Below are 18,256 nucleotides of genomic sequence, written 5' to 3'. Positions count from 1 at the left end.
CCCTCGCTCTCAGGTGTGGCCAGACAAAAAGCTCTGAACCAGTGTTGTAGCCTTCACTGTATCAGTAAGGATATGCTCCAGCGTGTTCGCACACCCCACGTGCAGAGCCCACCAGGAAGTCGGCACGGCGCTGTGCTAATCACAGGCAGTGAGACATTTCCCAATCTCTGCAGCCCCACATCGGGAAAATGTCTCACTGCCTGTGATTAACGCAGCCCCGTGCCGACTTCCTGGCGGGCTCTGCAGCAGCTTGTGTATTACAGCCGTCAGGATTATGGAGGACCAGCAATCATTCAGTAGAGGAGCGTACACCCAAAGGAGGCTGTGTGGGTTGCCATAGGTTAGAGGTCGCTGGCTACAACAAATGGCTCCTTGGGTCGCTTTTGGCTCACAGACCACAGGTTGAGCATGCCTGATGTAGATTCAATGTACATTCGAGCATGTAAAGGTAAAGTATTGGTTTTGGGTAGAGCTTGTTTTTAGTAGACTTATATTGGCTTGCATCAACCTGGCTAAGAAGAATTGCCACTTAACACCCATTTACAGTAGGTAGACAAGCTCTCTGAAACAAAGTAAACCTTAGGCCTCGTGCACATGGGCATATTAAATTTGCCCATTTACACATTATCTTTCTGCCAGGAGCTGGCCGAAAAATCCACCATAAAAAATACTTAATCTGGTGCGTATTTATGCATGTTGATGTGTGCAAGGCATATGCACATAATTTGATTCTGTTAGTTAGAACATTAAATTATTCTAGCCATTAGGCTGAAACTATGCTCATATGCCCTTTTATGCATGCACATGCGTAAATTATGCCAGTATGCTTCTCTCTGAACACAGTTGTGGTGTATTTTTTTTTTTTATGCAACCAAAGCTACCCTAAAATACAAATATAAATACTACAATGTTTATGAACACATTGACTAATACTGAGCTGTGTTGATAGTAGGGCTGAAACAACTAATCGATTAATCGACAACTAATTGATTATGAAATTAATCGATTACTATTTTCATAATCCATTAATCGGCCAGTAACATAATGGGGTTAAAAATAATAAAATTAGCCCTTTATAGTACAAAAAGAGCAAATAATCGCTACCGTAAATATTACTTTCACAGTTCTACAGTAAAAAAATGAACCCCTTACAGTAGCGATTATTTGCTTTTTTTTGTACTATAAAGGGCTAATTTTAGTTTTTTTAACCCCATTATGTTACTAAACGTCTCAGACCTGGTTCACATCTTTGTGTTTTTTGGTGCTTTTTGCAGAAACACACTACAGTTCATTTAACATGGTTTTCTATGGGACACGTTCACATCTATGCTTTTTTTTCAGCTGCTGCGCATTTGGAAAGGGTCAAGGACTTTTTTTTTTTTTTTAACGCAAAACGGTGCTTTTTTGGTTCAATATACTTCAATGGAGAAGCTGCAGAAATGCATTTTGCAGCAATTTGTATTTTTTAATCTGCCCAACAAACTGTATTTCTCTTCTAATAGTGTATATACAGTATATCTCTTCTGTCTGTTATTCTCGGAGTGGATTCAATATTTTGCTCCCTAACCATATAGTTGGTTGTTTATATTTACCACTGCATAGAGATATTTAAGAATAAATTGCTTTTTTTTTAAACTACATATTAACTAAATTATACACCACACTTTTTTTTAAGGTTATTAACCGATTAATCAAAACAATAATTGACCAACTAATCGATTATGAAAATAATCGTTAGTTGCAGCCCTAGTTGATAGGCATAAAAAAAGAAAAAATGCTTCTAAAAGCTGATTTTTTTTTTCATGTAGCCTTACAAGGTACATTAGCATAGCTCCCCCATATGAAATGCATGTAACCAGATACAAATGGATATCTGCAACTCCTTGACCACCATCTACATGGTCATTTATGATACAAGAAAAAACATTTTTGAAAATAAAGTATGTGCAAGTTACTTCAAACACTGATTGTGAATGCTCTGTGTATACAGGTAGAGAAAACCTGCTTACTTGAACAGATCAACAATCCCCGCCTTTAGATTATTTTTATCTGAAATTGATTCAGGCATGCAGCTTGATGGCATTATTACTCTGCCACACCTCATAGCTACAAGAGATCATTGACGTGTGAGAAGTAATAGAATGAAAAAAATATGTCCCTGTCTCTCAAACACCTGCCATTACCAACATTTTTGGCGACATGCTGAATATTTCCTGCAGCACCAATCAGAAACACATTTAGAAGTTTGCCTTTATTTTCTACTTTTTCCCTGCCTGTTGTGGAGTCTACAATTATTGCTTTTACAAGCAGACATTTTTTCATACTTATAGAATATTTCAATAAAAAGTTGAAATCCTGCAAAAAGTCTTGTCATATAATGTAATGTGGTTCCCCAGCACATGTCCTAATCTACAGCCACTAATCTCAATGAGCAGGCCAGGGGCAGGTGCAAGATTTCAGAGACACCGCCTTAGAAAGTCTATGTAGAAGGTGTCTCTTGTAAGATGGGAAGCCATACAACGGCTGTAAGGACAAATTGTAAAAGCTGTTGTTGGGCAGAGCAACTAATATCTGAAGACCAAATGTTTTGCACTGGCAGCTGTGAAGCATACAACAAATGACCACGCACTTATCTATGAAAAGCCACCAAAAGTATTGCTTGCATAGGCTAAGGGGAGCATTAAGAGTAGACTGGCAAAGTCTGGAAAAACCGTGTAGGGTCCCCTAAAAACCAGTCCCAGCTGCTGTATGGTAGGTATAAAGTGTATTTTTAGCACACTTTTAAAGTTTTTATTGCAATCTGTGTCCTGAATATACTGCATATGATTTATGGTCACACAGCACCTTAAATACAGAGAGACCCTTTCCTGGAAACCAAAGCTCCCTAGCCTTCTGGATGATTAATAACAGAATACACATACAGTATATACTCACTTTTATGAGACCAGTATGTGATTGTAGCAGACTTGTATGGTTAATAAGTACAATGATGGTAATACCTCCTCTTGATCCAGTAAGCACATAATTAGTAGTAAAAATAGCATGAATTCCTTTGGGAGTAAAGGTTTGATTGCACCATAACATTTATATGGCAGTTACCATAGGAATACATCTTCTAGTTCCACTGAAGTAATGAGGAAGGACGGGAAGAATTATTAAGCTATGCTACTTGCCCTCAGGGAGATTGACAAAGGTTAATTGAATAATATTTTTTGCGTGTGTTCGAACTTCTGCCTTATCTATGTTTTCTATTAATAGGTGATCATACATACATACATACATACATACATACATATTTTCCTTTGGGCCAGTTCACACCATTGAAACGCAGTCCAAATGCGCTCCAGATGCTTTTTTGCACGTGCGTTTTTGATGCATTCCAGTGCGTTTTTGGTGCCTTTTTGATGCAGTTCAGTGCATCCCCCCCCTTTTTTTCCCTTAACCTTAAATAAGAACATGGGTGTTCCAGTGCATTTTTGGTGCGTTTATGTGCGTTCCGGTGCGTTCCCATGAATTTGTTATGCTTTTTACAGCGTTCCAGTGCAGGAAAAATGCAGCATGTTCTACTTTTTTTCTGGAACGCACTGGAACTGCAAGCACTGGTGTGAACTATGCCATTGAAAACCATATAACCTACTTTCTATGTGTTTTTGATGCAGAAATAAAATGCACTGGACTGCATGTGGTGTGAACTGGCCCTTTAAGAGATTGAGTTTATACTGTATATTTACAAATGTATTTACCTACTGTTTACTAATGGAAATCTCAAAATGCCTTCTAGTGTATCTTAGTTGGCCATAGATGGATTGAATTTTCGATCCATGTGTTGCTGCTTTCGCTCAACAGAGATCAATCTAATGGTCGCTCAGTGGGGAGGATTCCTCTATCCACCTAGATTGCGGATCTTGATCAAATTATGGCCAGCCTTAAGCTGACCAAACTTGGATAGAAATGTATCCAGTCCCTGCTGAACCGGCTGATTTTCCATCCTTGTATGGGCAGGCCGGTTGACTTGGTGACTTGGTGATCAGAGCTGCCGACTATAACTTGCAGCAATGATCATTGTATTTTGTCAGCGGAGAAGGCTCCCCACTATCAGAATACAATACCAGAGCGGGAGTAATTTTCCCATACACATCCTGTTGAAAGGCATCCAGTCAGGTCTGATAGCTAGTGGTTCCATCACTCAATCCTGCCAGGTCTTGCTGGGAAAAATAACTGTTAGGCCTCATGTACACAGGGCGTTAAAAAAAAAAAAAAAAAAAAGATCTGTAAAGCCAGTACCGACGCCAAGAAAAAGCGGCTGTAAAAACACACTTTTAGAAGCGTTTTGCATTGGCGTTATTGCGTGTTTAGCTGCGTTAGCGTTTAGCATTATTTTTCTGCCCTCTTCTATTTTGCACTCCGAAATCCAATTATTACAGGTTAAAAACGTTTGACGTGGCTTAACGCCGTAAACAGCGTTAACACGTTTAGCTATGTTGAGCTGTAAAAAACGCCTGACGCCCCTAGAAGCAGCTGTAAAAACATCCAGTGTACATGAGATTAAAGTTGTCAAGTAAAGCCCATATCTCAAAACCCGAAAGGGGATAGATCTACATTTTTTGAAGATTTATGCTCTTATTTTCTTTCCTTTGTTCAGTCAGTGCTATTAAGACTGCTCCAATCATTTGTTGTTTTCTTTCCACAGATGTCATGGCAGCCTCAGTATCGAAGCTCAAAGTATCGCCATGTATTTGGAAAGCCTGCAAACAAAGAGAACTGTTATGACAATGTGAATATCACAAGAAGTGTACATGACAACCATTTTTGTGCTGTAAATCCAATTTTCATTGCTGTAGTGACTGAATGTGCGGGTGGAGGAGCCTTTATTGTAATTCCTATACACCAGGTAAGAAAAAAACTTTTATAAGTGATGGAACTACTGACAATGCTTCTACTCTGGAGTTGGGTCTCGTTTACACAAGATTCCTGAAAAGGGGGACCATTTACACTCTCCGCTGAGGCCATCTGTTGGCTTTTCCTCTCATACCTTAGCCAAAAGCATTCTTTTTTTTTTTTTTTTTTAATTAAAAAAGTGTTTTGACACATTAGATTTGTCTTTTTGCTGTGTACTCCTTGAGGACCGAGCCTCTTTTTTACACTTGTTGTTTACAAGTTAAAATTTTTTTTTTTTGGCTAGAAAATTACTTAGAACCCCAAACATTTTTTTTTCTAACATCCTAGAGAATAAAATGGCGGTCGTTGCAATAGTTTCTGTCACACCGTATTTGTGCAGTCTTACAAGCGCATTTTTTGGGGAAAAAATACACTTTTTTGAATGAAAAAATAAGACAACAGTAAAGTTATCCCAATTTTTTTTTTTTATATTGTGAAAGATAATGTTACACTGAATAAATTGATACCCAACATGCCATGCTTCAAAATTGCGCCCGCTCGTGGAATGGCGACAAACTTTTACCCTTAAAAATCTCCATAGGCGTTTAAAAAATTTTACAGGTTACCAGCTTTGAGTTGCAGAGGAGGTCTAGGGCTAGAATTATTGCTCTCGCTCTAACGATCGCGGCGATACCTCACATGTGCGATTTGAACACAGTTTTTATATGCGGGCGCTACTCACATATGTGATCGCTTCTGCGCGAAAGCTCGTCTGGGCGGGGTGCTTTAAAAAACATTCTTTTTTTTTATTTATTTTACTTAAAATTTTTTATTTTGCCACTTTAAAAAAAGAAAACATTTGGGTCACTTTTATTCCTATTACAAGGAATGTAAACATCCCTTATAATAGAAAAAAAGCATGACAGGACCTCTTAAATATGAGATCTGGGGTCAAAAAGACCTCAGATCCCATATTTACAATAAAATGGCATACATTTTTTTTTTAAAAGTTGCTTTAAAATGAGAATTTTTTTTTTAAGTGATTGTAAAGCTTTGTTTTGTTTTTTTTTTGTTTTTTTTAAATAACAAACATGTCATACTTACATCCACTGTGCAGTTTGTTTTGCACAGAGAGGCCCCGATCATCCTCTTCTGGGGTCCCCCGGCGGCGCTCCTCCCCGTATCGTATAACCCCCTAGGAGAAGCGCTCTCCTGGGGGGTTACCTTGCGGGCGTGCTTCCGAGTCCAGCATTTGCGTCCATAGACGCAGAGTGTAGGACTCGGCCCCCGGCGCCCGCGTCATTGAATTTGATTGACAGCAGCGGGAGCCAATGGCTGCGCTGCTATCAATCTATTCAATCAAGAGCTGAGAACCCTGGACAGAGAGGTCCAGCGCGTCTCCGCCGAGGGGGGGCTAGAGGGCAAGTCACTGTCAGAAGTTTTTTCACCTTAATACATACAATGCATTAAGGTGAAAAAATACGTGGTTTTACAACCCCTTTTAAGAGCTATGGGCGGAAGTGATGTTTGACGTCGCTTCCACCCTCCCATGCCATGGAGCCGAGCAGGGGCCATCTTCCCCTCAGTCGGCAGCCAGGCATCCTCTGGGGAGGACGCGATCGACTCCGCCGATACCGGTGGGTCCGGTAAGCATCAGAGACGATCGGAGCGCGGCAGGAGGGGGTGGGCACCTCTCCCGGCACCGATAAAAGTGATCTTACGGCAAATCCGCGGCGGAGACCACTTTTATCCTAAAGAGAAACGCACGGCGTTCCTGAAAATACCGGGGTTATGGCCGCTAGCTGTCAAAGTACTGTCAAAGTACTGATGTACGGGTACGTCGTTTTGCGTGAAGTGGTTAAAATGAAGTGTTAATTCTTAAATTCACAGTCAGTACCTGATTGTTTTGCCTGCAGTGTTCACCTGATTGTTGTTTTACGCAGCTTAGGTGCCACCATACCTGATAAGGCTGGCCATAGACCATACGATTTTCTTTCCTTCTACCATGTGTGGAAGGAAAGAAAATCCCTAGATTCCCCCCCGCTTCGCTATGGTATTCTGCCAGCGGAGAGCATTCCCATGTCAGAAACCATGAATCAGACTGAGACAGAAATACAGTTAAATCACACTTGTTTAATAATAATAATTTAAAGGTAAACAGAGTAAACGTAGTCAAAACATAGCCAGATTTCAGGAACCGGAACGGATAGTCAGACAAGCCAAAACGTCAGGGAGCCAGAGATGAGCATAGTAGAACAGCAAGCAGAATCTGGAACCAGAAGGAATGTCAGCCAAGCAAGTCTTTAACAAGAACACAGGCGAGCGTCTCTAGAGATGTGACCAAGGCGAAGGCAGAGATCATCTGGACTGGACGACTTAAGTAGGCAGGACTGACGAGCAGGATATCTTCAACCAGTTGAGTCACTGTGGCGACAAAGGAGCTGGCAATTGGCCGACAGCTGAGCGGCCAGCTTTGAGAAGGAAGGGCTGAGCCCAGCCCTGACAGGCTACTGCTAGCGCCTATAGCTATACAAAGTATAGCTATATACTGGACATGGAAGAGGAGGGGTGGACATGACAAAGGGCTTTAAAGTGGATGTAAACCTCTGAAAAATGGAACAAACCATACCCCCATCTAAAGTTTACTTGCCACAGTACATAGCACCTAATGTGTATCCTGGCTGTTCTAGTCTTCCTTCAATCTGCATCTATCACTTCTGACAATTGTCTTTAACACCAGGCAATCTATGGTGATGTCTCCACCCTCCTCTATAGCATACAGCAGGTGGATGATAGCCTTAAATGTATTTACCAGTGAGACAGGGTAAAGGGGGTGTGTGAATCCCCTCCTCTCAGACATCAGATTACACTCAGCTATGTGCTGTGCAGTGTGTGATGTCAGTTCCCCACACCCTACCTCCTGGAAGCTCAGAAATATGATTTGCTCTGTGTACTTTGACAGGCCTTAGAGGAGAGAGGACTGCTATTTATTTCATCACTGTGCATCACTTGAGGCTAGTCACTTTAGTGGGCTTATGTAAGGGTTTATTATCACTTTAACTATTTGTAACCCAGCAGAATAATGAATAAAACATTTCTTCCCTCAGTTCTCGAACAATGGATTCTCTTTCCCACCCAATTTAACTATACCCACTTTTTATTTGCCTTAGATCAGTGATAGAACGTATCCAGAAGCTGCAGCCTATGCTAGTTTGTTGTACTGATTTCATTAACTGTAAAAGACAGAGGAAGCTAAAACAAAAAATTCTAACACTTTCGTAGTTGTATGACTTTCATTTGAAAGGTGCCCACCAATCTGATACACGTGTTAAAACACAGCTGCATGTTTTTAGAAAACATTTTTTTATGCCCAATACATTGTTTGCATAGCCTAAAACTCTGTCATAAATGTTAACTATGACTTATACTATTGCTACTGCAATTATCTAGGATGCATACTGTTCAATGTGTTTTTGCCTCTCAGTGACAATAAATCAAAGTTCGATAATAAGGAACTGAAATCTTATTTTCTACAATGGATTCTTTGGTCATTATCATTCATCTTTGCAGTATGCTGAAATAGCACAAGCTGACATATGCAACGGCTGGACCCTGTACCAAGCAATACTAACATTAAAGTGTTTGTTAGGTCTATTATTTTATTCACTGCCAGCCCCTCTATTAGAGGCTGGCATACCACACTATGCAAGTCCTTTGTAAAAATGAGCATGCCAAATACCTCTTTAGAGCTGTCTTCAGGCCGGTCTCATGACTCGCGGCCGCTTTACACCTCCGAGACATTGCTTCTGTGAGAGGGGCAGTGATCTCCCTTTGACGTCAGCTGGGGAGATCACGTGACCTCCCGCAGAAGCAATGTATCAAACTTGACAAGGTTGCTTTAAACTGACTTAATTTGCAGACCGAAGTTCATCTTTTTGATCTGTAAATAAATAAACACAGATATACAAGTAAATAAACAAGATACAAGTTTTTTTTCTCTCTCTTTCAGCGCTGAGCAATATTGTTGATAAACATAGCTGACTGTTTGTTTTTTTTTTTTTGTTTTGTTTTTTTTTTTATATACAGGGGAACTGCTCAGCACTTTTTACATGAATCATGGAGATGTTGGATTAAGATCGTGTGGGGGGGTCGAATTGAAATTGCAATCTTTTAATGATTGATCATAACAACTCTAATGTGAACCTTGTAGAAAAACCGATTCAGTATAAAATAGAAATGCAAGGCAAAAACATTTGTGTGTACCTTTTTTTTTTTTTTTTTTTTTTTTAAGTGATCACATGACCCCTGTTCTCAGCTGCATAAGGGGGTTAACCACTTGCTGACCAGCCGCTGTCATTATACTGCGGCAGGTCGGCACGATCCCGCGAGCTGTTGTAGCTGTACGTGGGCTCCTTCAAGCATGATAGGAGGGGCATGCTCGTGGCCGGCGGTCGCGATGTTGAGAGGCAGAACAGGGACGTGTGTGTGTGCCTAGACCGGGGATCTGGCTCTTCCGCCCCCACCCCCTCCACAGCCCAGTGCTCGCTGGAGGGGCAGACCAGAGAGCCAATGACTGACAGTCACCAGCTCCCTGCAGGCTGAAGACTAAGAACTGAGTGATCAGCTGTGTTTAATTGCTCAGTTCCTGGTCTTAGAGGCGGTGAGGGAAAGCTGCAGATGAGATCTGTGCTGCAGCCATTAAGGTAAGTATGATTGCTTGTGTGTGTGTGTGTGTGTGTGTGTGTGTGTTTTTTTTAACCTATACTTCTCTTTTAACCACTTCCCGACCTCCTCACGCAGATATACTGCGGCAGAAGTGCATGTACAGGCAGAATCGCGTACCTGTACATTGCCCTTTAATAGGCGGCTTGCGGACGCGTGCCCGCTGGGAGCTTTGTGAGCGTGATCGTGGGTCCCGCGGACTCTATGTTCCTTGGTCCCGCGGACTCTATGTTCCTTGGTCCCGCGGACTCTTTGTTCGTGGGTCCCGCGGACTCTATGTCCGTGGGGATACCCACGATCGTCTCACAGAGAGGAAGAACGGGGAAATGCTGATGTAAACAGGCATTTCCCCGTTCTGCCTAGTGACACTGTCACTGATCACAGCTCCCTGTAATCGGGAGTGGTGATCAGTGTTGTGTCACACACAGCCCCCCCACAGTTAGAATCACTCCCTAGGACACACTTAACCCCTGCAGCGCCACCTAGTGGTTAACCCCTTCACTGCCAGTCACATTTACACAGTAATCAGTGCATTTTTAATTGCACTGATTGCTGTATAAATGTGAATGGTCCCAAAATCGCGCCAAAAGTGTCCAATCTGTCCACCATAATGTCACAGTCACAATAAAAATCGTTGATCGCCGCCATTACTTATAAAAAGAAATTATTAATAAAAATGCCATAAAACTATCCCCTATTTGGTAAACGTTGTAACTTTTGCGCAAACCAATCAATAAACGCTTATTGTGATTTTTTTTTTTTTTTACCAAAAATATGTAGAAGAATATGTATCGGCCTAAACTGAGGAAAAAAATGTTTTTTATATATTTTTTGGGGATATTTATTATAGCAAAAAGTAAAAAATAATGCTTTTTTTTTTCAAAATTGTCGCTATTTTTTTATTTATAGCACAAAAAATAAAAACCACAGAGATGATCAAATACCACCAAAAGAAAGCTCTATTTGTGGGGAAAAAAAGACGTCAATTTTGTTTGGGAGCCACGTCGCACGACCGCGCAATTGTCAGTTAAAGCGACGCAGTGCCGAATCGCAAAAAGTGCTCTGGTCTTTGGCCAGCCAAATGGTCCGGGGCTTAAGTGGTTAAACACACAGTAGAATATGTCAAAGCAATGATCATAGCTCCTTCGCTGTTATGTTCATATAGGGCCATACAGAAATAATGGGAAGCAACTACTTCTGGACTTCCTCTTCAGAAAAACATAATGCTTTGCAAAACCAGTGCCATATGTATACTTGTATTTGAAGTTTATTTTCCTCTACTAATAAAATTATTTAAAGCTTCCTCCCCTACAGTTAAACTATCTCTCAAATTTGCATTGCTCTTTGCCTTCCCCAGTTTCATCACTGCAGCCAAAAAACTAAAAACTCTTTTATGACTCTTCCTATGCGCAGGCAGTGCTATTATTTCTAGATATTGGAATACTACCAAAAGTCCATCACCCATGACTGAGTAATGCCCCGTACACATGATCGGACTTTCCACCAACAAAACCGTGGATTTTTGTTCGAAAGATGTTTGCTCAAACTTGTCTTGAATACACACGGTCACACAAATGTTGGCCAAAGATTACAAATGTGCGAACGCATTGACGCAAGACATACGACGAGCCGAGAAAAAGGAAGTTCAATAGCCAGTGTGGCTCCTTCTGCTTGATTCCAAGCATGCGTGAACTTTTGTGTGTCGGACTTGTGTACACGTGATCGGAAATTCCGACAACAAAGTTTTGTTGGTGGAAAATTTAAGAACCTGCTAGCCAACATTTGTTGGCGGAAAGTCCGACAGCAAATGTTCGACGGAGCATACACACGGTCAGACTTCCAGCTAACAAGCTCACATCCGACATTTGTTCGGAAAATCTGATCGTGTGTACGGGGCTCACAGTACTGTGTAACAGTAACAGTACTGTGCCACACAGTGTGGATGAAATTGGTAGCTCAAGACCACAACACATATGTCTCATTCATGAACAAGTGGACTACCTGGATCATCTTCATGAGCTCAGAAGAGTTTGGGACTGACTCTGACATTAACCCACCAATCTGCCATTTTTTAACAATTTTTTAAAAATATTTTTAGCCAGTCTTGAGATATGAGTCTCCCTCCCCTTCCCCATCTACCTACTTGTATTAAACTTTTTAACCCCCCCCCTCCCTTTTTCTATTGTTGCAGTAGCCATGATGTATTCAATCAGTCATCAACATTTAGCCCCAGTTCACACAGGGGCGACTTGTCAGGTGACCTAGTCGCCTGACAAGTAGCGTCCCGTTCTGTGCAATGGAAACGTTCTAATCGGAGTGACACAAGTCGCTCCAACTTAGAAAAAGGTTCCTGTACGACTTTGGGGGCGACTTGCATTGACTTCTATACAGAAGTCGTTTTGCAAGTCGCCGCTGAGTCGTGTCCTGGGTCGCCTGAGGCAGTCACGCTGTAAGTCGTGCTGCCTCAGTGTGAACTGACCCTTAGATTCTAGTTCCTGTTCTTTAGTTTATTTTACACATGGTTTGTATACATAACAATAATCACAATGTACTACATAGCTTTGTTGCTCATATTCTCCTGTATTAAATTGTATTATCTTGAATGGTGACTCCTGTTGAATGAACCCCTCTATATAGGGGAGGGACTTTTCTCTTCTCTTTTGAACCATAGAACTCAAAAAAATATCTGCTTAAAAGTATATTTTTTAGGAAAAATTTACCAATGTTCCATGTGTCGTCCTTGATTCTTTGAGAAGTGGAGTTCGAGGCATGACCCTGAAGCAGTGTAGTGTAAACATTACAGTGCAAAGGTGCCTTGACCACCCCAAAATGACACGATGGGCTCTGTAGCCAAAAACTGGAAAAGGAAAACTGGTCCACCGAAAGAGTATTGACATGCGTGTGCAACTGGCTACAGAGTCCATAAGCACCAGTTTTGGGTGGCCTAGGCCCTGCCTAATGTAATGTTCGCTCTGCACTGGATCACTGTCAGGGAAGATCATTTCCTGGGGACAGACCGTTCAAAACAGGGACTGTCCCTAGGCAACAGATATGAATTGTAATCTTATTTTAGAGTTAAGTTAAAAGCCAAATAAATGTAAAAGGTTGTGTTCTCCTGCACCATATACAGTATTTGTTTAGGTAGTTCTGATTATAATTTTCCTCTCTAGCCTATTTGTAGTAACACTGAACAGCCCAGAATTGTCTTTCTCAGAAAACAAGATGATTGTGCAGGTTAGAAAACCTTCCCAAATGCTCTATTGGCCGCCACAGGCTTCTCTGACCTTGCCATATGGAACTACTAGGCTTCAATTTCGGGGACAAATTTTCCCAGGAGGTTTAGCGTTTATTGCAAGCTTTTGTTTTTTGATTTTCGAAGACTGTGAGGTGAAAATAGGAATCGTTTAGTAACTTTAAAATGTATCTATACCCAAAACCTTTTTTCTGTTAGTGTTGGATAGAGTGGGGAAAAGATAGAACCCTTGTCAGGTTTTTCTGCTATCCAGAGCTGCGTTATGCCGCGTACACACGAGCGGACCTTCAGGCAGACTTGGTCCGGACTCCGTCGGACAATTCGATCATGTGTGGGCTCCAGTGGACTTTTTATTTCCCTAAAAGTCCGACGGACCTAGAAATAAAACATGATTCAAATCTTTCAGAGTCCGGTAGAAAAATCCACTCGTCTGTATGCTAGTCCGACGGACTAAAACCGACGCTAGGGCAGCTACTGGCTACTGACTATGAACTTCCTTATTTTTACGTCATCAAGTACGAATTCGTCAAACTTTGGTGTGATCGTGTGTAGGCAAGTCCGTTCGTTAGGAAATTCCGTCGGAAGTCCGCCGAATAGACCGTTGGACCAGTCTGGTCGAAAAGTCCGCTCGTGTGTACACGGCATTACAGAGACTTCCCCTCACTTCTTGTTCTAAGAACAATGTTTTACCAGACAGCACTTGGGGAAAATTCTGCTACAGGGAGACAGACAAAGCTGCCCATACATTTGGTCAGTCCAGCAGGGACCGAACTAATTTCGATCTGTGTGTGGGCACTGTGGTTAAACAGAAGTCGATCTACCGCTCTGTTGGATTTTTGCCGCTCAATCAGCACTGCAGGACTGATCTGCATATTCTGAATTCTCCCCGCAGTCAGAATACAAGGACACAGCAAGGAGGATTTCCCTATCCAACTCGAATGTGTGGATGAGGGAATCATGTTGTTTTTTTCGCTCATAAAAATCTGACAGAATCTAGCATTCCTCTACTCAACCTAAATAATTTTTACTTTTGTCTGTGTTGCTTTCAGAAAGATTTCCTCGTCCCTTCCTGTCCTGAGGGCAACCTTTTTACCAGATAGGAATTGTACCCCACTGTATCCAAAACTGTATAAAAGACACTTTGCCAAGCAAGTAGAAGAAAGTTGTGGCGCACTGGATTTCTTAAAGTTAGGTCTTCAGCCCCATTCATTGTATTCTGTCTCCAAGCTCCAAATTCTCAACATACAAAATCCCATGGTTTTCAGCTGTGCCTGTACATCAAGCATTTGGCCCCATTAGACATCAATGAGAGCTCCTGAAATTTGTGTGAAAATGCCCTTATCATGCGTTTGTATTCCATAGTAGCTAGCTTTTTTTTTTTCTCAAACAGAAAGGGTTTTATTATAAAGAAATTATTACATACAGTTCCAGAGCATAAACAAAACCGCACAAAGTACAGATCATATCATACAAGTAAGACACAGTTATTACATTACAGCTCTCTCTCATCAAATGCAGAGTACATTGCAATACTTAGATAGCCACAATGACCTTCCTCCTGTTCCACTATACATGTACAAACATTTAGGTAGTTTTCTCTTTATATTTTTTTTAAGCAATTTGACGGTCATGAGCTTTATAATAAGCGGTCAAGCACCAAATCTACTGGCGCTAGACCAGGCACATCCAGCCATTGGGCCCAGAGTTTCTCATATTTTTTAGATGTCTCCCTATGCCAGTGGTTCTCAACTCCTGTCCTCAGGACCCACCAACAGGCCAGGTTTTATGTATTACCTTGGGGAGATGCAGACTAGAATACTGCAATCACTGAGCAGCAAATGATATCACCTGTGATGTATTTCAGTTATCTTGCAAACCTGGCCTGTTAGTGGGTCCTGAGGACAGGAGTTGAGAACCAGTGCCCTATGCTGATATATACTTTTTTCTATATGAAGAGTGATCCCCATTTGTGTGATCCATTCCTGCACTGTGGGGGGGTCCTTGAATTTCCAATGCCTGAGGATTAGCATACGAGCCTGGAACAAAACTCTTCCAATAGCTTGCTTAAGGATATCCCCCATCAAGAGGTCATCTATTATCCCCAGCAAGCATGGTTTAGGATCCAAAGGTAACAGTACCTGGAAAACCCTATTAATAGTGTCAATGATATTGTTCCAATATAAGTGCAATTTGGGACATCTCCATAAGAGATGAATGAGATCTCCATGATCTCTGCAACATCTGGTGCAGGTGGAGTCTGTGCCTATTCCAATACGGACTAATCTAGCGGGAGTGTAATGTACTCTAAAAAGTATATAGAGCTGGGAGAGTTTTTGAGCGGCGTTTAACGAGCACAAGGGGACTGCCTGCAAGGCTTCCTCCCATTGCTCTTCTTCAAATGTGCCAACATCTTGTTCCCATTTGGACATAACTTTCAAGAGTGTGTCCCTCAGAAAAAGATTTAATAGCATGGCATAGCAATCCGATATAAACCCTTTATAAGTAGTTATTTCAAACAGGAAATTAAAAATGGATGTAGGCTCCAGGGTCCAAATGTCTGCACCCTTCTGGGCATCTATCGCATGTTTGAGTTGCCTATAATAAAAAATCATAGAAACCGGCAACTGAAAGGCCTCTCTGAGCTCCGCAAAGGATCTCAGTTTGCCATCTCTAAATATATGTATCATGTGTGACACCCCGTACTGCTTCCATTTCAGTCCATATGGTATTTCGCTACCTCCAAATAATGATTGTTCTCCCAAATAGGGCTATATTTAGTAAACCCATTCACCTCCTGGAGCATCCTGACCTTATTCCAAATCTTCTGCATAAGAGCATAAGTTGGGAAGAGTTTGTTGGATTTATTATACTGTAGGGCCTCTAAACCATCTGAAATCTCTCTCTTTGATGTGAACTGGAGTAGTTGGGCCGAAGAGTCCCGTAGATTCAGTTCCAATTCCTGCCTAGGCCGTATGACCCTTGCAATGTGTTGCAATTGGGAGGCTAAGTAGTACACCCAGGGATTAGGTAGCGCCAAGCCACCGCCGCCCTTGGGGCGCTGTAACTGCTCAAGTTTAATTCTAGGAGGTTTCGAATGACCGGAAAAGGGAGTTAATGATTCTGAATTTTTTCAAAGTGATGACTATTGGGGAGTTGTGAAGCATGTAAAGCAGCTGTGGCATAAGGATCATCTTTATTAGATTTATCCTCCCACTTGGGATAGTTTCAGCTTACTCCACACTTTGACTCGATCGCGACAGCGATTGATTAAAGGGGTTAGATTTAGATTGACGTAATCCAACATACGGGCAGTAACCTGTATGCCTAGGTATTTAAGGTATGTCGAGATCGGGATATCCTGCATATTCCTTTGGGATGGGTATGGTTCGCGGTCTAACAGTAGAAGGGAGGACTTGGTCCAATTAATAACTAGACCAGCGTACTTCCCGAATTGACTAATGACCCTCATTGCCTCCGACAGTGAAGTGGACGTATCACCAAGGAGCAACATGGTGTCATCAGCGTACATGATAACCTTCTCCTGAACATCCCCTTATAGAAACCCCTGTATTGAGGGATTAATACGTATAATGGCCGCTAGGGGCTTAATAGCCATAGCGAATAGTAGGGGAGACAGGGGGCAGCCCTGCAGTCTCGTACCTCTATGTAATTTAAAGGGTGGCGAGATCCTCCCCCCTTCCCTAATAGCTACTACTGGGGATGAATAAAGCAGTTGTACCCATGTGATAAATCTATCACCAATCCCAAATTTCCTCATTACTGCCCATAGATAGTCCCTCTCAACGCTATCAAACGCCTTGTGGGCATCCAGCAATGCTCTATCTCTCTTATTGTCTGCTGGGGATTGAATGTTGAGAAAAAGTCTGCGTAGGTTTATCGCAGTCGATTTTTTGGGCATAAACCCGACTGATCCGAGTGTATTATGGTAGAGATGACTTTATTCATTCGAATCGCCAGTACCTTGGCTAGGATCTTTACATAATTTTGTAAAAGAGAGATAGGTCGGTACGATCCCGGGTCAAGTGGATCTTTATTGGGTTTTAATATCAGAACTATGTTTGCTCTGGTCATTGACTGAGGGAGGTTACCATTCTGTCTCGCTGCGTTAAACACCTTCAGTAGGTGTGGAAGTATATGTTCACCATATTGTTTATATACCTCAATGGGGAGTCCGTTGTCTCCCGGAGCTTTAGAATTGGGGAACAAACTGGTCGCCACCTGCAATTCTTCAATGGTTAAAGGGACATCAAGCTCTACCTTAGATTCCGCCGTTAAGCTGGGCAACTGGACATTATCCATGTGCTCAGCTAATGAATCCAACGAGTACGTTTGTTTGGATTCGTATAGGGAAGAGTAAAATCTCACCAGTGCTGACAAAATTTGGTCTGGGGAGTTGGTTAGCCCACCAAAGAGAGTACGTAGCTCCCCAATAGAGGGGGAAGTTTGATAGGAGTGGGCAATAGTTGCTAACAGGTGTCCAGTGTGCTCCCCCTCATAGAATGCTGTTTTATGAAAGAATCTCTTTCTCTCCGATGTGGATGCCGTTTTCCGATACAGCGCATCTTGCGCCGAGAGCCACGCCTCCTTGTTAGTTTGAGTTGGATCTGCAATAAATTTATTCTCTAGGTCTTCTGCCATGTGTTCTATTCCCTCCCTCTGAGCATGTGTCTTTCTTTTAATAGCTTGAATTTCAGTAATGAAGAGGCTCCGCAGGACTGCCTTAAAGGCCTCCCAGGTTATGGCCGTCAATTCATCGGTGGCATGAATACGCCAATAGTCTGTAATATAAGATTCTATGTGCTCATGGGAAGGGAAGATATTTAACCAAAATGCATTCATTTTCCATGGAGCCTTTGCTACCATGGAGGGAGGGCGCACCTCAAGGGTTGCAATCAGTGGGGAATGATCCAATACACTTCTGAGAGCATAGGGCACCTCCAATATGTATCGCTCAGCCTCACAGGAACATAAACACAGGTCAATCCTTGACAGTGACGAGTGGCTCTTAGAGAAACAAGAGAACTGTCTCACTCCCCGATTTTTTTGATCTCCACGGGTCTTTCCACCCCACTTCCTCAAAAAATTTCAGAAGGGCTGTACAGTTCACCCCCCTCCCACCTACTACAGGTGGATGTTTGTCAAATAGCTGATCCGTATAGTTATTGAAGTCCCCAAAGGCATACAGCGGTATCTCCGGATGCTTCATTTGGTATGCCAACAAGGCTCTCAACACCTGATTGTTATACGGGGGAGGCACATAGACAAAGGCCAGTATACATTTAAAAGTAAACAATTTGCATAGAAGAAAGACATATCTCCCATCCTCATCAATTTCAGAACCTAGTTCCTTGTAATCTATGGAGCTATGTATCAACACACTCA

The 18,256-nt window shown here is 42.0% G+C and overlaps 1 protein-coding gene across 2 annotated transcripts in view; it reads left to right on the top strand.

The window, feature by feature from the left end:
* Positions 1-18,256, top strand: part of CORO2A (coronin 2A) — a 215,368-nt gene that overhangs the window by 132,837 nt on the left and 64,275 nt on the right. For both annotated transcript variants that reach the window (XM_073591256.1, XM_073591254.1), the window contains exon 2: positions 4,691-4,891. In XM_073591256.1, coding sequence (XP_073447357.1) covers positions 4,691-4,891 — 201 coding nt within the window. The remainder of the gene's footprint in view (positions 1-4,690; positions 4,892-18,256) is intronic.

Source organism: Aquarana catesbeiana, linkage group LG01, assembly GCF_042186555.1.
Source record: "Aquarana catesbeiana isolate 2022-GZ linkage group LG01, ASM4218655v1, whole genome shotgun sequence".
NCBI classification, from domain to species: Eukaryota; Metazoa; Chordata; class Amphibia; order Anura; family Ranidae; genus Aquarana; species Aquarana catesbeiana.
This window is presented reverse-complemented; position numbering and strand designations above follow the sequence as displayed.